The sequence below is a fragment of the Tupaia chinensis genome, unplaced genomic scaffold (genome assembly GCF_000334495.1).
Source record: "Tupaia chinensis unplaced genomic scaffold, TupChi_1.0 Scaffold000096_1, whole genome shotgun sequence".
NCBI lineage: Eukaryota > Metazoa > Chordata > Mammalia > Scandentia > Tupaiidae > Tupaia > Tupaia belangeri.
Window position 1 is genome coordinate 3,829,242 of NW_006159558.1, and position 20,272 is coordinate 3,849,513.

Consider the following 20,272-nt stretch of genomic DNA (forward strand, 5'->3'; position numbering starts at 1 on the left):
CTACTACACATAAGATTCTCTCATAGCCCTGAGTGCTGAGAAGCAGTTGCTGGGAGTCCATGGACACAATCTTAAGAAGAAAACCTAATGTTTCTCTGTTATGTTAAAATCTGAAACGATGGAGAATAGTGGTAACTAGTCAGTTCCACCGGCGACTCTTACATAGGAAAGCTCAGAGAAACTGAACTGACTGCCTGGTGGGCTCTAGGCTGTCCGGGGCTCTCAGCCCAGTGTATGGACCTTCTTTCCCTGGAAGCAAGACTGCTTCCCACTTTTGTTTGAGAGGAGGCTGAGGTGGCCTCTGCTATGTATTTGTCTGTCTTTCTGTGCATTCACACAACTGCCATATCACTCTTGCACTGTTTCAAAGCCCACCTACACCCTTCTCTCCATCTTCCTATCACCGTGGCACCGATCTACTTGGGTACTTCTGGCTGAGAGTGTTGCATCCTGACTGTTTTGGTTGGCAATTGCTCCATCTCCTCTTGCTGCTGGTGGCTTCACCTGCCTTACTGAAACATGAGGAGCTCCCAGGCCACCAGCAAGATGAGACCTCAACCCTTGGAGATGTGCTTTCCGCTTTGAGGGTGCCGTTTTGTTTCTGAAGCTCTGCTGTTTAAGCCAAAGTTATTTCATACTAATTGGTGAAGATAGGCCATCCTGTTGCTCATTGCCTTGTCTCTGTGCTCCTCTTCTCAGCCCCCACTCTTGTCACTCTGCCCATTTCTTCCTCCCACTCTTCTCCAGAATGGCAGCAGGTGCTCAGTATGCCTATCCTGCTCGCTCCTTTCACTTGGGCCTGCTTTCTGCTTTTCATGCTGTACCTGTTCCTGAAACCCTCACTTCTCTCTGAAGTTTTTCTCATTTAATGGGAAAAAAAAGTTGAATCTTATCAACCTACACTCACCGGATGCCTTTTCCTGGTTGCTGTCGGCAATGGGCCCTTGTTTTCTCTGGAAATGCGTTTCCTTTGGTGTGTATGGACCCGAGCCTGTGTCCATTTCCGGGTCCATCTTGAGCTGTGAGCACCTCGGGCAGGAAGCACTCTGTAAGTCCCTCTGTGCGGTGCCCTATAGGGCTATGCCTTTATTAATAACGACGACATTAAGGTGACTGACATGGATCTGGAGATTGGAAACGTTGCCACTTGTTTCTTAAGGCAGACGGTCTGACAAGGGAGGAAGATGCCTGAAAACGTCTGCACTCCAGTGTTCTCTAGCAGCTCGATTCAGGCTTAGCAGACAGATGTGGGATTTTGGTAGTTCTTTCAATCACCAGGCCTGTCTCGTATTCGGAGGAGCTTCTCCCTGGGAGCCGCGACCTGCGGAATGCCAGGCTGTCTCGTTCTTGTTTTTTGTCTACCATTTGTTTCCCTCCCATCACTCCATTTCACCTGTAGTTTTAAAGTTTGAACAGAAACGTGACTCATCATAGAATTAAATGAGGCTTCGAGTATTTGACTAAAAGTTGGCAAGGTAGGCATATATGTAGAAGTATAGAAGTGAATAAATAGTTGCAACATCACTTACATGCGTAACATTGCACAGTAGTTCAATTCTTTTTTTAACTACTGGTCTTTCAAATTAAGTTTTTTGGCATTATTCTGAGAGCCTATAACTACATTTTAAAGTCAGTAACTTACACAGCAGACAGCACGGATCTGCATGTCACACTCATATCTTAACATTTCTTTAACTTATTTGAATTAGATGATGGATTTATTTGATTCAAGAATGAGAAATGAATTCCAAATAAAGCTATGCTGACTCTGTATTTGTAAGCGACTTTATCTTCCATTGTGTCTGTTTAGAAGATAAATGCCCTGTCTAGATATTTTCTATATTTACTTATTCTTGGGTGTCTATTTGAAGGGTTTTGTTTTGTTTTATTTCTCCTTAATTGGCTGCACAGGAAGATCCATCCTGCATTGTGAGTTTGGCATCTTCTTCACTGTCTCCCATGCATCCGTTGTCTGTGTGTACACAGCATGGCCAGCGCCATCTGCCTCCCGTGCGTGCAGCACCCTGAACGCAGCAGCCCCTCCACACAGAGCATGCGCACACGGTCCACATCCGGCACAGGGACAGGAGCGGAGAGGGTGGCGGCCTCGTGAGGCACTAAATGGTTTCCTTTTCCTCTTGGTGTCCTCATTACAGATACTGCAATGAGCACTTGCTGTGTCCCCCACACATGTTCTGGACAGGCTGGGGTCCATGGGAACGGTGCACAGCCCAGTGTGGGGGTGGCATTCAAGCTCGCCGCAGGACCTGCGAGAACGGACCTGACTGTGTGGGCTGCAATGTGGTGAGTAGCCTCCTCCTCACGCCCAGCCCACAACTCAGAGCCAAGAGTGCAGAATCTACACTGCACACACCGGTGTTCTGCACACACTGAGTGCTCTGGTCCCACTAGGAATTCTGCAGAAACTAAATCCTCTCCAACCTGGAGCATTATAAAACCTTTATGCTCTATAGGCGCTAAGTGCTTTATAAACGAGACTTGCCTGGACATGGGATGCTCTCCTCACCCTGCATGCTCAGTAGGCCTTTGGTGCTCTCACACATTAAATCTTCAGCAAACAGAAGATTCTTGGAAAGCATTAAAATGACTTGGCAAACACTAGGTGTTCTACAAATGCATGCCTAGGCATTAGCTGCTCTGTACTCTTTAGGTGCTGGGAGTCCTGCGAGTTTCTCTGTTTAATGAGAGGTTTTGAAGAGTCATGAGAACCCCTGAAGACTTCTCGAAGTCAGTATTCACACATGGAATACACAGCCCCCGGAGTTTTTCAGTTCTGACTCCTGAGCTGTGACCAGAACTCCAGCCTGCTTAACTGTGGTCATTGTATTTGGGCTGGGAAATGAATAACATCCCCATGGCGGGTCCATAGTGAAGTGGGATGAGCAAGGGGGATGAGCCCAACACATCTAGGGGTGAGAAACTATGGAGCCGGTGTCAGAGCAGGTTGGTGCCAACTCAGAGGGGATAAAAGACGACTAGTGGTTTTGTTTTTCTTTTTCCTTAGCAAGTTCTATTTCTGTTTACACCCCAAACTGTCAAATAAAATCCTACTTGTACAAGCCCTTTCCAAAGGCCCGCTGTTGCTCTTCCTTCTTCTTGTGTAAGAAGGACTGAGCACTGACACCTGCTGCCCGTTCGTTCACCTCATTCGCCCTCCTGGGGATGGCACTGCAGAGGGGGCAGAAATGGGGGGCGATTTGTGGAGAAGCTCCACAGGAGAATGCCTGGTTCAGCGTCCTTCCTTGCTGGTCTTCCTGGTTCGTTTTTGCAGCACTTCCAGTCCTGGTTCCTGAGGCTGAGCAATACCTTTGTGCTGCTGGACTGTTTCTGTGAGATGCAAAACCACATACCTTAGAGAGTCTTGGGAAACTCAGAGAGAAGAAGAGGGTTATGAGATGCTTTCTCAGCTATCACATCAGGCCCAAGGAAACTATTCTTACTGGCATTTGCAGTTAGATATTTTTCCCTCGGCACTGGCAAAGAAATTGTAGTAGTTGTACTAGAATCTGTTACTGATGATAGACTGTTTTTTCCAGATCAGCTGGAACTGAGGAAGGTCATGAAAAACCTAAAGGAAACTGTTCTTACTGGGATTTGCAGTTAGATTTTTTTTCCCTCGGCACTGGCAAAGAAATTGTAGTAGTTGTACTAGAATCTGTTACTGATGATAGACTGTTTTTTCCAGATCAGCTGGAACTGAGGAAGGTCATGAAAAACCTAATTGCTTAGGGTGGCATATTTGTTGATGTTTCAGATACTGAAATCTAAAATTATTTATTAAATGTGAAGAGTAAAGCTATGAGCACTCACCTGCTCTGAGAAAGCCATTCAGATGGGATGACTTTATTCTTTGCCGAAGCACATCATCTCCTGTCTCTGTGGGCTCAGTGTCTAGCTCTAGGGTTTGCTCTCTCCCCTGCTAGGTAGCCACAGAGGGGAAGTCCTGAGATGACTTTGTACCTTAGTTTCTGACAACTTCATAATACAAAACATCATGAAAAAAACGTTCCCACCAGTCATTCTCATATTATAAATTGATTCAATAAGTATCTCCAAAAACAATCTAAAGAAAAAAATTATTAAAGAAAGAATACAGCTCAGTAATGCCTTTGTAGTTACTGGAATGTGTGTGTCAAGCTCAGAGGTAAACGGAAAGGAAGTATGCAAATCCAAAGGAGTTTATTCAGGCCATGTCTGAAGACTGCAGTCCAGCATATAGCCCATGTGGGCACACTCAGGTTGCCTGAGTGTGTGCACCAAGGTCTTCGAATTCTCTGGCAGTTTTAAAGGCAGAAACCACAGCAGGAGGAGAAAGGGAAGAGGGGGCTTTACGAGTTGCTTGGAGACAATTTTCCTTGGCTACTAGGGTCTGTGACGAGATTGGTATCAGTTCAAGGTTGGAGGCAGTCTCTGGGAAAATGTTTTCACACAAAGTAGTCCTTGTCTCAGATGGAGTGGCCTTTATGGGAGGCTGTGCTTTTGGCAGAGTTCTTTAAATAACAGTTCTCATTATCAGGCATGCCAGAGTCACAAATCACCTCTTCCACGGCCCTCCCTGGCTCCATGTAGTCAGGCTTTAACACAGGTTGACACAAATGACTCCATTTTGATTCTGACAGCCTTCATTGTGTGTATGTGTGTGTGTGTGTGTGTGTGTGTGTGTGATACATTTGGCTAAAAATCTAAAAATGAAGTGTTTCTAAAATGTCAATGGAGTTATTACTGTAGTAATTACAGAGTTAGGGTTCATGAAACAAATGTAACAAGAGTTCCAATCCAGAAAAATGTCATGTGTGTCTCCAATAAGATTAATGTCAGCATTTAGCTATTTTAGTGGTTTGTTTTGGTTTTTCCCAAGAAACGTAATCTACTGAAACTCTCCCTCCAGAAAGGAGTGACTCTGCCCAGTGCAGAATCAGCACGTCTTTACAGGAGAAGACAGCCTTTCTGTTCCTTCTCATGCGGCTTCTCCTGTGCACGCCAGTCTCTGTCTGTCCTGAGGCAGGAACGCCAGCCTGTGGCAGTCAGGGGACTCAGGCAGGATGAAAATGGTTTTGGTTCCTTTGTATTGCTAAGAAAATGTATCCCATCAATTAAATTCCTAAGAAGTTCATTGCAAATAATAGTTATGTAGCTAAAGCCACCCATTTGGTTTTCACAGTAAATGTTTTGTCACATAGTATGTTTTTGAAGGAAGTCGTCCATCAAGATTATAACTGTAAGAAAAGTAATTTATTGATTTTGAAAGCATGAAGTGAGCATCTGCTTGCCAGATCTGGCTGGATGACAAGTCTGGTGGCATCTGTTATTGTGTCTGCTCCTCTGGGAAGGGGATGATGGTGCCTCCCACCCAGAGCCACTGTAAGTTTCAAAGATGCACTGCCATTGAGGTACTGGAGGAAGATCTGGCATTGCAGTTCTCCTTCTTACCCACATTCCCTTATTGTTGTCCCTGGGAGTCAGCTGCTTGTCTGAGCCCCAGCTTATTAAAACGCGTAGTCTGCTAATGACATGCCATTTACATAGCAAAGATCATATTTGAGAAAACTATAAAAGCCTGAATTTCCTGAATTTTACAGCAGCTTATACAAAAAAGAAGAAATTGATGATTTCAAGTTCGAGTACGTACAGATTATAAAAGACCTGAGAAACATTTCTTGCTCGGCCACTTTAAAATGGAAGTTTTATGCAAAGATCTCTGTTCACCTGTGAAATTCCTACGTCCCTGTCTTTGAATATGTCAGCAAGCCTTTATTTAAACCTCCATATAAAAGTTCTGTTATGATAAGTAAGAACTCTTGCTCTCTGAGAGCTGTTAGTTCTCCCATGAAACTGCCTGCAGGGTTCCCAGTGTGGCCTTGGGGACCTGGAGCCCTGCTGAGCTCTGGGAGCCGATTGCAGACCCAGGGAGGACCCAGATCTGGTGCCGCTTTGTACCTGTGTGAGCCCCAGGCACTGTTCTCTGGGGTGCGCCCTCCTCTGCAAAGTGTGGGGCCCTGAAATCAGTGATCCTGTGACTCCGGCATCACCACATGTGTCCAGATGACTGAAGGATCACTTCTACCAAATTCCCTTCCTGGTAGCCAAGATTGCTGATGAGGTCAGGATGAGATACTGCAGGATGCCTCAAGGCTGACACTCCACACGGCTAAGTAAGTGTGCCCGGATGCAGAGCAGCATCCAGGGTCCTCTGGTCTTCACTGCACCTCGCTCAGTGTGTTGGTCACCCCTGCTAGCCTGTGGCCTATGGAGCAGGTGGGGAGAGCAGATGACAGGTCAGAGAGGCCCACTCGGTCTCCGTTCGGCCTCTGAGTCAACCAGAGACTTGACATGGTGTTCCTTCTCTCTAGGTCAGTGTCTTTAGTTTGCCTTTTTCTTTTTTTTTTTAGAAAGATTTTTGTTATAGGGTATGTGTGCTCACTGGCAAGACAGAAAGAGACAGAGAGACATAAAGTGAGAAATAATCTCCTAGAAGGGGTGACCACACCACAATCCCTTCTCCTCCATTTTCCTCTCTGGATTTTGGGCATGCACATACACATGCCCAGCCTGAGTGGGAGTCCAGCAAAGTTACCATTACACTATCTGCTGGTCTAGGCCAGTGTCCTTAAATGAAATAGATATGGGGCATTAACACCTGTCCAACAGAGCTGTCTGAATGTTACTTAAGATATTTACCTTTGATATTAAATATATGATATTTAAACATAACCTAGGGCAGTACCAAGTTTATCATGAGCATTCATAAAATGGAATTCTTATTGCCATCATTATAGGCATCAACACAGTTTTAGGAAAAAGTCCTATCCTTCAATAATTATTAGCATTTTCTCTTTTCTTACATTTTAGATAATTTTGCATTAGTATTTATTTTACTATATGGATAACATTTTATATTAATGTTTTGAATTAGTATAGGGATATTATTATATACATTTATGTTTGTTTTTTAAAAGTTTATTTCTTTTATGAGACAGAGAGAGACAGAGAGCCAGGCACCCCCAGCAGGGGCTTCACACTGAAATCCATCCCCAGCCTCAGCCGGCCTGAAGCAGGAGCACCCCATGCATGCCTGTTTGCTCAGGGAGGCCCCTGATGCCAACCCAGAACCTCTCCTGGGTGGGTCCGATTGCTTTATCATGCAGCCATCTCCTGGCCCTTGCGTTTCATTTTTAATCTGTTTCAATGACAGTTGATAAACCTAGCCGTAATTCTTAGATCAAGGTCTTACAAATGCAAACATACTGTATAATGTCTAATTACTATTGAAATTAATTTATAACATTAAATTATAACTAGACATTCTGGAGTTATTTTTTAGGCATGTTATGATAACCTGAAATCCTATGCTGTTTAATAAAATAACTTACATTGAGCCTCCACTCTGTGCTATGCTCTGCACTAAGAGTAATTAAAATGTATTATATTTATTCTCCCTGAATCCCTGCAAAGCTGTTTTCATTATGATTTCCCCTTGTAGGTAGGAAAATTCAACTTGAGAAAGATTAATGAGCTTCCCAGTAGCAAGTTGCTAGTGGAGGTCTGGACCAAGATCTGGGGGCCAGTTCTCTGGGCACAAAAAGAATTTAATGACACAACCCAATTTGCATAATTTATTTGGTCAATATTAAGTAAGAAATAACACATTATTTTTCTTTACCCTTATGTAATATAAAGTATATCTTAAGAGAAAGAGAAGCTTTTCGTCTTTCCATAATACTTCTCTTGCTCATTAGCATCCTTGATGTTCATAATATTATGATTATTTTCTTTCAGCCAACCATGAGAGTACCATTAGGAGATTATCATTAGCATGGAAATTAATGGACAATAAACTCATAACACAAATCTTAATTCTGTGTTTTGGCTGAAAATTACAACACATGGAAAGAAGATCTAAAATGTTATGGTGAACAAATAGGATTGCTTTTTACTAATGTAACTCAATGTTTCCTCAAAGATTTAGCAGATACATGGAAAAAAAAAAAAACAGGGCTAAAGATGGTGTGTCAGATACAGCAAAAATAATTTAAGAAGAGGAACAGACTTAGTATTGCCAGCACTATATTTCTTACTGAAATATCACACAAAGTGTAAAACAGTTGACCAAAAGCTATGATTTAAGATATCAGCAGGGAGCATAGGATAGATATTTATTTCCTAGACACCAAAGAACTGGGCCACAGAAGGCTTAGAAAGGTCAAGAAGAAAGACATTGCAATCAATACACACTGTCAAAAGGGACTCTGTGAAGGTCAATCAGAGTTGATATAACACACTAAAATTTATTTTTGTTCAAAAGTGTCACTATGGATAAATTTAGGGGCACGTAAAACCTTGCAATTAGCAGTTTAAATAGGTTTGATGTATGACAATAATGACAATATTACAAAATCCCTCATTTTTGTGTGGCACATTAGGTTTGCAGAATGCCTGAGGGAATGTCATCTTGTGTACCTGATTTTCCAAACTAGAAAACATAGACCAGCAGAACCCAAGTTATGTACCTGAAAACCTGCAGCTGAAAGAGCAAGACCAGGGCCGAAGTCTTCTTACTGTGGGTTCTGGAAAGATCCAGAATGTTGTGGCCGCCTCCAGAAATCCAGAGGCAAGAACAGTGAGGTTAATGGGCAGGAGCTACTACCCCATACCCCATAACTAAACCCATTAAAAAGCCCAAACAGGGGCCAGCAGGTGGTGTGCTGGTTGAGGCACTGGACTCCCACATGGCTCACTGCAGTTGAGCCCTGGACCCTGCATCTTGAAACTCACACCAGATGCATGTGCGTACATGCCCCAAATCCTGAATAGAAAATGCAGAAGAAGGGATTGTGGCGTGACTGTCCCCATTGGGGGTGGGAGAAGGGGCAGTGATTTCTCACTTTCTCTCTCTGGTGAGCACATGCATCCTATAACAAAAAAATCTCTCAATATATATATATATTTTAAAAGCCCAAACAGATAAGATTTGTGTTTGCATGAGCTTAACTCGATTTGACCAATAAAACATTAAGTAGCTCAGTTTTAAAGCACCTCACTACTAGAATTAAAGGTTCACATGGTATTCATTTTTTAAAAAGCATCAACTACATTCACTCTCATCTGCTTACTCTTGCTATTGTTCTGAATTGGGGTTCAGAGTAAGTTGAGCCTTTTTCTATAATTTGATGCATTTTTTGTATATTTGAAAAGTAAAGGGACCAGCAGTTAGTGTAATGACTATGTCGCTAGACTCCCACGTAGTAGACTGTGGTTCGAGTCCCGGACCCGGTGGCTTGAACTCACTCCGGGCGCGTGTGCGTGCGTGCCCAAGATCCCGAGAGGAGAATGGAGGAGAAGGGATTGCGGTGTGACCATCCCCCCGGGGGGGGTGATTTCTCGCTTTCTGTCTCTGTGTCTCTCTCTGTCTGTCTGGTGAGTGCACACACCCTATAGCAAAAACCTCTCCCCCCCCAAAAAAAAGTAATTATATTCTTAACTTGATGATATTTCTAAGGTCACCTTAGGCAATTTTTGTAGTTTCTTTGTACAGTTTTTAAAAATAATTATTTAATTTTTTTATTATTATTATTAATTTGCTGTAGGACATGTGTGCTTACCAGAGACAGAGGAGGGCGGGGAGGGGAGTGAAAAAGTAAATTGCCAGGTTCAAGATTTGAACCGTGGTCAGCCATGTGGAAGTCCAGCACCTTAACCACCATGCCACCTATTAGCCCCTCTTGTTCAGTTTTTGAAGTTTATTTATTTCTTCCATTTCTTCTAGAGAAGGAGAGACCCTCAGGTACCCCACAGGGTCTTCATGCCACAGTCCTCCCCCAGTGTTAGCCATCCCAGTCATAGGTATGTGCATGCACGCCCAGCATGCTCACGGCAGTCCTGAGACACGGTGCTGTTGGCTTTCTCACGTGGGTCCAGTTGCGTTACCAATGCACATGACCCGCAAATTGTGTAGTTTTGTTTCAAGAAATATTTTAATCTGAACTTCTGACAGTGCTAAGGTTTCAATAAATATGAATGATACAATAGTGTAAACACATCTTTTTTTAAATAATATATTTTGTGAAATATTCTCCAGGCATTGTGGTGACATAATTTATTAGACTTGGATAGAATTGTGATCTCTGGGACAAAGGTATTTGTTAGTTAATCCCCTATCTTGTTTGTATCAGGTAAACCACGTTTCAATCTCTGTGGGTTTTAGAAAGACTCATTTTCCTTCTTCCTAGGTTGCAAAATTACCTCTACTTCCCCGTTTAACTTTTGGTACTAGAATATCTAAAGGAGTATAGCACCTTCTTGCAGTGCTAACTACTTTTATTCAAATGAGACAGCTGGTCCCTCCTGTCGTCATCAAACATAGATAGAGAAAAGGTAACCTGGCAGAGACTGACATTTTTACAATTGAACAAGTACTTGTGTTTATTTCTTTTAAAAGGTTGCTTATTCAGTTTTTTCATGATCTAAAGAGACAGAGACAGAAATAGTCACCCCCACAGGGTCTTGGTGCTACACCCCACCACGAGTCTCTGCCAGCCCTGGATCTTGGACACACGCTAGTTTCATGTCGTCAGGGAGGTCCCGGACAGGAGCCAGGAACCGTGTTATGCGGTTGGCAGGCATCATGGTTTACCACTGCACCGCCATCCCTCCCCATGATTAGATAGCTTTCACCTGGCTGCTTGCTGCTGTGTAATTGTTTGTTGTTTCCTCATTTGTGCACAGTGGTTTCCAGGGCATGCGTTGTCCTGGCTAGGAGGAGGGGCAGATATTTATGAGGCAACACATGGAACGTTTCCCCTTATTCACTTATTTTAATTTGCTTTGGTTACATTTCTACATTATGAGTAACCAACATATGCCCGACTGTAAGTACTCGAACACTGCCTGTTTATATTAAACTGTGTGTGGAGGTTAAAGTATTGCTGTTTTATTTTGGGCCAAGATTCATTTTCATTTATTTACTGCTGTCGATAAGACCCTCAAAACCTCACTTCCTGACTTGGGCCTTCTTGACTGGGTCATGTGCATGACAATTTATTGGAAGCTTAACTGGACACTTATTTGTTCGCTTGCTTTATTTATTTATGTCATGAGAGAAAGGGAGAGAGGGAGGGAGAGACAAGTACCCCCAATAGGGTCTCACTCCCCAGTCCTGCCTCCCCTGTCACCTTCTCAGCCAGCCAGAACCCTGGGTATGCGTATACACCCTTCCAGGTACAGCTCAGCCTGGGAATGAGCCCCCATCTTCCATATGGCCTCCAGCATGGCCATGTTTCACTACCCCACTGTTCTGAGCCACACTTTTAATCCAATTTAAAACTTCATTTATATCTGCCATGAATGAAACAGAAAGAGAGAGGCAGCTCTCCCAGCGGTTCTTGACACTGATCCACCTCAGCCTCAGCCGGCCCTGGGACACCAACGCACAGAGGTCTGGCACGCCCAGCAAGGCCTTCAGACATGGACCAGGTACTTTCCATGGGTGGGCCTCACAGAGGGTCTTATTTTACCACAGTATCATGCCCAGCTCCCATGCTTTTCTTTCTTCAATGAGCTGGTTGACCTTTCTGGTTCAAATACAACCAATTTTATTCATTATTTATGGAAGTACCAGTTTATAACCCTAAAAAGGTAATTAAGTAAAATTTAATTTAAAAAATAGAATAGTTGATCTAACTCCATTGAAAGTATACAGGATTTTTATAGATTAAGAAATAATCTGCTTGGGGCCAGCAAGTAGTGATAAGGTGCTGGACTCCCACATGGCAGACCACACTTTGAGTCCTGGACCTGGTGGCTTGGAAACCATGCTGGGATGTGGGCAGGTGTGCTCAAAGTCCCGAGGAGAATGGAGGACGGGGGATTGCGGCATGGCCATCCCCTCCGCGGGGCGATCACCACCATCATCTCTGTCATTGTAATTGCCACCATTTGAAGGACTCCTGAGGGGGTTTACTGTTCACTCCTTCCCACGGTCAGCGATGCAGTGTTATTATTAAAGTAACCATCGTGTAGACAGAGGAACACAGCACAAAGGTGACTGTGGCCCCGCTCATGCTGGGTGTGGCCAGATCAAGGCCAGGGAGCCAGCTGATCGTCCGGTGTCCCCTGTGCACCCTGGCCTCATCGGATACTGAAACATAATTAAATGGGGTAAAGGCCTGTTTTCCTAATGTTGATGGGAACGCCAGCATGTCTGTAGAGATGTTTTACTCAGGCGAAGTTGAGTCACCGCAAGTTTGAGAAAGTAAATCATTTTCATTCTAAAAGCTGATAATTCCTCATGTACTGAGAATGACAGAAACCTCTGGTGGCTTTAGAGGATACGAATAACAGTGATGAGATTCTTGAAGAATCTCTCCAGTGCACCTGAGGGACGCTCCCAGCCCTGACCTGAGGGCAAGAAAAACCCAGTGAGTCCTGCAAAGCCCCTGAAATGCATTCCCCTTCCCTTTGGACTGTAGTCTGCATCATGGGGCCAGGAGCTGAGAGGGAAAGCCTTGAATATTAGCTTGAGTTTTAAACAGAACTTGAGACAGAGCATGAGACTTATTAGGACAGGCAGATTATTGATGAGGTAGGTGAGTCAGAGGAGAGGGAAACACCCCCTTAGGGTTCGTTACCCCGTCACTGCTGAGGACAGCATGCCAAGTCCGTCCTGACTGACACGGAAGTCTACAGATGCCTCCAGGAGTCTCTGTCCCTCAGGGCCACCTCTGGGTGAGAAAAGCCTCCAGACTGCACCCTCACAAACCCAGTCCTGCGCTTCAGAGAAAACCCCCATGATGGAAAGCCCCAGGAAGTGAGGCCTGTGGGTTGGGCGCTGCTGCTGGCTGAGTTACCCACTGCCTTTACTGTCGCTGGGACCTCAGGGTGCTTGGACTGCGTGGCTTCCTAAAAGCCAGTTCTGACTGCATAATAGTAGACCAGTGAGTACAGGATTTCTGAAACTGCCACTCAGTAATTGGGGATCAACATTGCCTGGGGTTCTCCTGCCTTGCAGGGTCTTCTCAACCCAAAAGAACATCCCAGTGGCTTAGTAACAGTGGATACTTCAGATTGAGCCAGATCCCACTTCGTTTTCTGTTAGGTGCTTTTATTTAGCACTGGGGTTCTCCGTCGCATGGTTCGGTTCTTTCCTTGGATACATGGGAGAGAAGCTGCTGGTGCTCCAGGGAAAGTCTCCTCGAGCCTTAGAAAGAGATGTGGGAGGGGAAGGCTCGTATTTCCTCTGAGTACTGGAGTGTAAGGTCAGAAAATGTTGCTGCCCACTGGCTGGTGGCCTGAAGGGTCACAGGGTTGGAGAGGAGAGGACAGGAGCAGAGCGGGGAGGCAGGGCATTGCTGCCAAAGCGCTCACCTCTGCAGGAACCCTCTTCGCTGGGTATAGGCAGACGCACAAGATCGTAACCTATCCTGGCTCCAGATAGCCTGGGTCAAAGCCTTCCTTTCTGCTTCCTCCTGCTCTTCCCTTTTATGGAAGCTGCCCTTCAAATATCACTTAATAACTGATATCAAAAGATGTGTTCTTCCTTAACAATTGCTCTATCTGATGGAGTTGATTTAAAGATTTGCACTGGATTTTGCAATGAAAGATAAACTTGACCTTTGTGATGAAGGTCATGGATAAAGTCTTGTTTAGCTCTGTGGTTTATGTATATTTCCAAATATTTTTTCTAAAGGAGAATGATTGATCACCCCAGCTGAAACTTAATATTACAGCTTATGCAAGAGAATGCAAACTTTGCTTTTTTTTGTTGTGAAATATCTCAGTGAAGAGTTTGCAAATAGGAAAGATTCTCGGAGTAAAAATGCCACATTTTGTTAAAAGAGGCTTGAGCATTTTGAAAAAGTTAATATCAGTACACAAAATCGAGTGGGACAGCTTATGGCCACAAAAGTGTACGCTCTCAAAAATTTAGCACTGAAAATTTGGCAATCAAGTTTAAGAATAATGCATGATGCAGATGGAGAGAAAAGAAAAATGATGGATTATAGGAATTAATCCATCAAAAGTCTACCTCTAGGACAGATAAATAATCATCCACAATCTCTGGAAATGGAAGTCAGTATGGAGATCTGGACTATTTCACAAAAAATGTCATATTTATAGTTTTGGAAGAGTGTATTGCATAGATTTTTTTGAGCTTTACAAAAGTTAGTTTTTTTTCTGCCTATAATTCAAATACAATAATTGAAAAGTTCATCAAAAGGAGTTTTCATGGAGAGAGGAAATAGTAAATTTCATGGTAAAAATGACTTCAGCAACACACACAAACTTCTCTTTTAGGTTTTTGCCATAGGATCATGTGCTTGCCAGAAAGAGACAGAAAGAAACAGAGAGAAGGAAAGTTAGGAAACATCCTCAAGTGGTGATGACCACACTTCAGACCCTTCCCCTCCATTCTTCTCTCAAGATTTTGGGCACCATGCACACGTGCCTGGCATGATTTTCAAGCCACCAGGTCTGGGGTGCAAACCGTGGTTGACCATGTGGAAGTCCAGCACCTTAACCATTGTATCACCATGCCATCTGCTGTCCCCACACATTAAAAATAAATAAATAAATAAATAAATGCATACATACATAAAATTTCTTTTTTTGGGGAGAGGTTTTTTCGCTATAGGGCATGTGCTCTCGCCAGACAGAGACAGACAGAGAGACAGAAAGTGAGAAATCATCCCCCAGGGAGGATGGTCACGCCGCAATCTCTTCTCCTCCATTCTCCTCCCAGGATCTTGGGCACACACGCACATACGCCCGGCGTGAGATTTCAGCCACCGGGTCCGGAACGCGAACCGCAGTCGACTGTGGGAGTCCAGCGACATAGCCATTACGCTAACTGCTGGTTCCCATAAAATTTCTTTAATATACATCTTATACACACTCATTTTTTTCTCTAAAAGCTATCAATCTATTCCACGATAATAATTCTCTAGTACCTAGTCCTAAAATACCTGAAAGTTACTTATGGAAATATAGTAACAGTGTTTCCAATAATAACAATTTCTACTACATGCCATAAAAATCCTGCCTTAGTGCAGCACCGTGCTGTGAAGGCTGAGGCCATGGTTGCTGGAGGCGTTCTCACATTGCATTGCTCTTTGCCATGATCGTGAGGACATTCTCTCCTCCTGGCCATCCTGTCTGCGACGCGAGGACATTCTCTCCTCCTGGCCGTCCTGTCTGAGACGCGAGGCTCTACTTTGACATGAATGCTGTCAACAAAAGTGAGGGGAAAGTGAAGAGAAGTAGAGCCAAGACCCATCACAGGGTCTGTGGTGTATGGGCGACTGCAGCCCGGTGACACTGCATGCGACGTACAGCGACACTGCTCAGTACCGACCCCAGCAGACTAGCGCTAAAACCCCTCCTCAAATCAAGTCAATAAACAATCCAACAAAACCTGCAGAGACACCTCCTGGTCCAGAAAGAAGGTTTTGTCATCTACTTAATTGATTGTGATGTTGTGGGATGGTCGCTGGTTTACTCAGGTGTGAAAGACCCATCTTAATGTTTGCCCGAATTCATACTTCCGTACTTGCAAACTGAGCATCTTGACTTTTATCCATTTTCATGTCACCATTCAAGTAGAATAAAAAATAACTAAGCTTCTACCCCATGGCAAGTTCTGGAAATACTGGAATATTTAGGAAGCACAGTGTCTGTTTGCACCTGAGGGAGGAGTTCTCACTTGTGAGGGTTAAAGCAAAATGGTCGTGTAAATGATGATTTACATTGTTTTTGCCTGTTGGTGCTGTTGTGTGCAGTCTACTTTTAATGCATGTCTTCAGTTAACAAGAATGGGGTGTGTTATGGTAGTATTTCAAGGGTATATAATCGCGGCCCAAGGATTTTTAAAAAGTTTCGGTGACATTATATTTGTTATTTAATTTGGCTCCTGGCAGTTTATTCTTCCTTTTGCAGAAGTAATGTTAAGTGTTTAATTATATCAGCAATATGTTTTAATTTGTATTTTGCTTAACATATGCAGTTCCTATTTTTAAAATTATTTATCTAAGTGTGCTCAATGATATTATTGAACGTGTATAATCTTGGTTGTTAAAACAACTCATATACATAATAATTTTCAGAGCAACTTGTAATTAACTAAAGAAGGAAGCAACAGATGTTGAAGCATGAAAAAAATGTTTAAAACATGGAAAATTTTTTATAGATGCTATGCTTTTTTCTCTCTTTCCGAGTGCTATTCCTTTACCAATCCTAAAGTTTTCTAAGAACTGGGGCCTAGTTCAGAACTTTGCTATGTGAATACAGGAAATAATACAGGTAGCTACCTCCTTATTTAGAATTTCTCATGTGTGGTATGTGCACGTACGTGTGTGTGTGTGTGTGTGTACAGGTGTGGTGGTTTGGTTCGGTTTGGTTTGTTTTAAAGAGCGGTGCTACGTTCATGATCGTTCTGTATCGGCCTCTGAGTAGCTAGGACTGTGGGCATGTGCCTTCACTCCTGGCTCTTCCAGAGAGGGTTTTTCTACGTAGTCCACATTCGCTGCAAGCTTGTGATCTCCCGCTTCGGCCTCCAAAGTAGCTGTGATTGCGGGCAGGTGCTACCTCGCTGGGCTTCTTCAGGTAGGCTGGGACTCGACACTGGGCCTCTCATGTGGCCTCAGCCTCTGAGCGATAGTGTCCCATGTGTACTATCGCAGCTGCCCCTTTATTTCTATGACTAAATAGGAGTACAAGGTTACATTTAGAAGTCCTTAAAATTTGTCAGTAAAAATAAACGCTTAGCTATTTTGCTCTGTGATCCAATGATGTACCATGAAGTCTGACATTCTGAGAATGATGTCTCTTCATTGTGCTCCATGGCATAGTATTTTTCAAGATCTCGTTTTTTTTAATATATTCATTTATTTAATCAATTAATTTATTTATATACATTCAATCGCATTGTTTAGCTTACAACGTGAACATTTCAATATGTGAACATTTCTCCCCAGTCCTGTTGATCAAAATATCTTCAACCGATAACACCACACCTCCCCATCCCGTCAATGCTCTGCCTCTATCCCTCCTCCTAATGTCCTTCCCTAGGCCACGAAGTTCTGCTTAGAAAGAAGTTGTTGCAGGGGAGGCTCTTGAATTAGGAATTAACTCGTACCTTGTCACATCCTTACATTATTTGTAAGCCATGCTGTGTGAGAACATAACATCCCACACACAATTAGTTGGCATCTTGCCTCATCATATTGGGAATGGTTTCCCACATCTGTTGCAGTCACTCCTGATTCTATGGAATTGCTCAGTTTGAGAGTATTAGAAAGCATACTCTGGACCAACAGATAGTGTAATGGTTACGTTGCTGGACTCCCATGTATTCGACTACAATTCAAATCCTGGACCCGGTGGCTTAAAACTCACACCTGGCACATGTGTGTGTGTGCTCAAAATCCCAAGAGGAGAATGGAGGAGAAGGGATTGTGACATGGCCATCCTCTCTGGGGGATGGTTTCTCGCTTTCTATCGCTCTCTTTCTCTCTCTCTTTCTTCTCTCTGTCTCTCCAGTGAGCACATGCACCCTATAGGAAATAAAAAATAAAAATAAAGCAGTCCTCAAAGGAACTCTTGTGTCACTGTGTGGGAGGAAAAAAGACAGTGGCTTCAAGAAGGAAACTGTGGAATCTGCTTTATAAAATCATCCCAGTTCTGCACACGAAGCCAGAAGCGCACGCCCGTAAGCCTCACAAACTCAGAAGAGAGACAGAAATAGCAGGAGCAAACAGATGGAATCCAGACATCCAGAGAAGCCCTCTGACGTTCACCAGGCAGTTTTCATTACGGAGCTTCCCTAATTGATTCCTTGCTCTTATCTTCTCACAACTGCTAATAGCTTTTAGTGATAAGGCCCTGGCGTCTGCAAATGAAGAGGAAAAGAGCTCTGCCTGTTAGATGCACGCCTTTGAGAACTAATTTCTCTAATCCTCGCTGTGATCTCACGTGGTACAGTTCACTTCTAAATAGTTTTACATATGGAAGAAAAAATTTTCAATTACTTCAGCAACTGATTCATGTCTATCATTCTGTACTTTGAAAAATTTTTAGATCGCTAAAAAATTGTGTTTAGTCAGCCAACAATGTTGAATACTTGCTATCGAATACCTACGACTGCCATGGATTCTATGGGAGCCATGAAGACCGTGACAGCAAAACTCCTTACCTCAAGGAGCCTCCTCTGTAGCTTCAGGGAAAAAAGTTCAGATGGTGACAAAGTGAGGGAGAAGTCACAGATGCCAATGGAACAGTTGAGAGGAAACCTGAGTGAGACCTGGTAAGGGAGCAGTTACTTTTGACTGGAGTCTGGAAGGCCCCACCAGCAGCAGCCAGGATTCGGCGAAGCCGAGGCCCGAGCAGGAGCTTTCCCTGAGAGGATACGTGTACAGGCTGCGGGGCTCATACCTGCAGTGGTAAGCTGCATGACTTGTGTGGCTCAAGGTCGTGTAAAGGAAATGGGGAGACCAAGTTTGGAAAGCAACTTGCCATCGCTTCTGAAAGGCCTTGCACACACTCGGGTGTGCAGTCACCCATTCCGTTACTCTCGTTGCAGTTCCTCAACTGGAAAAGTGCTAGCTCTCTTGGGTTAATAGATCCACAATGTAACCCTATAACGATTCCAGAAACTATAAGCTACTTCACATTTTTTATTATTTTCCTTGAAGGAAATGATCATGTCAATCTTACTATCTAAAAGAAATAAGCTATCTAATTGAATAGACATACATCATGTTTAGCATGCAAATATGTGCATGCGTTTCGTGTGTGCATGTGCATGCATGTGTCTAGTCATGTAGTACTTTCTACAGCCAGTGCATCGATTTCATTACTTCTTTCCTTAGCGCAATTTATTCACCCCATTAAGTGCTCTTGAACTTGAAAAACTTAAGTGAAAGTGGTTGATCTTCCCCAACAACATCTTTTATAAACTTGAATTTAGTTATGTTTCAGAGGAAAATTCCATCACACTAATATTAGATGAGTTAATTTGTTTTTAAACTAATACCCCCAAATGGGCCATCTTTGTATTTGGAAGAGCAGGGACAATATTTTATTCACACTTATTTTCTCACAACCCAGCAGAGTATAGGATAAGAATAAATGAACCTAGTAATTTATGTATTAATTTTTTAAAGACAATGGCACTTTGAGAAAAATATTGTCATCATCTTTTCAAATGAAGTGATTATTCTTGTGCATTATATTATTCTTGTGTACTCTTTGGTTCATTCTCAGAGTCTCTTATAATAGAAAACATTTTGTTAGTGTTCTCTTACAGAGATTCTTCACACCCAAATGGAGCTGGCTTTACTTCACATTTAATTTTTCTTCCCATGATATTTGCTTATGAACATTTCATTTCCTCTTCAGATTCTTAATTTATTTCAAATTCTTTCTAATTAGCTTCACAAGGCCACTCCAAATGATGCAAATTTAGCACTGAAAGGCAGTAAGCTTGCAGTATGAGTGAGAGCTGGCCATTAAAATTGGTTTGGATGGTAGATTGTACTTGGCTGTGACCTTCCAAGACCTTATCCGGCCCCCGAGGGAAAGACTAGAATGCATATAACTAATGCAGAACATCGCATTAGAAAAGGAAAATGGAATTTAGTATTTTAAAATGGCACAGATTCCAATATTTGAGCTCCCCTTTGTAACTAAAATATTAAGCCATATGGCCATGAGTTCTTTTTCAGACCATCATCCCATGTGTTCTCCAAATGTCTCTTGTCCCTTGGTGCACATCAGGCCCATAACCCACGTTGTCCTGCTCACTTCCCCGGCAAGCAAGTCTTGAGCCACTCTGAATATGAGCCATGGCCCAGTTGTGATTGGCTAGGTGTCTCTGCTTGGCCTCAGACAGCTCTCACTGTGGGAGAAGAATACTAAATACTAAGTAACATGGATGTCTGGAGAAAGGATCGTCATTGTATGCAGGCTACAGATGTCTGTAAAATGGAATGAGTCAAGTTCCTAGCTTTGAGCGCCTTGTACATGGGTTGGGCTTCTGGGAAACCCCTTGATCATTAGGAGGTTTGTCTGGGCACTGAGACCTCGGGAGACCACTGTTAGTGGGATTGTTCACACAACCCCATTGCCTGCCATTTACTCTGACAAGAGGGACTGGCACTGGTATTGGCTGAGGCACTGGTGATTCGCTGGGAGTGTAGGGGTGGTTTGTTTACCTCTGGCCCTGAGTGTGGGGCCTGCTGAGAACCCTCACAGATAGTGTTCA

General features: G+C 43.3%; 1 protein-coding gene across 6 annotated transcripts in view; it reads left to right on the plus strand.

Moving 5' to 3' along the window:
* SEMA5A (semaphorin 5A) overlaps positions 1 to 20,272 on the plus strand; it is a 525,920-nt gene that overhangs the window by 451,075 nt on the left and 54,573 nt on the right. For 5 of the 6 annotated variants that reach the window (XM_027769892.1, XM_006143315.2, XM_006143312.2 and 2 more), the window contains 2 exons: positions 1,912 to 1,929; positions 2,157 to 2,304. In XM_027769892.1, coding sequence (XP_027625693.1) covers positions 1,912 to 1,929; positions 2,157 to 2,304 — 166 coding nt within the window. The remainder of the gene's footprint in view (positions 1 to 1,911; positions 1,930 to 2,156; positions 2,305 to 20,272) is intronic. The other variant, XM_006143316.2, reaches the window with a different exon arrangement.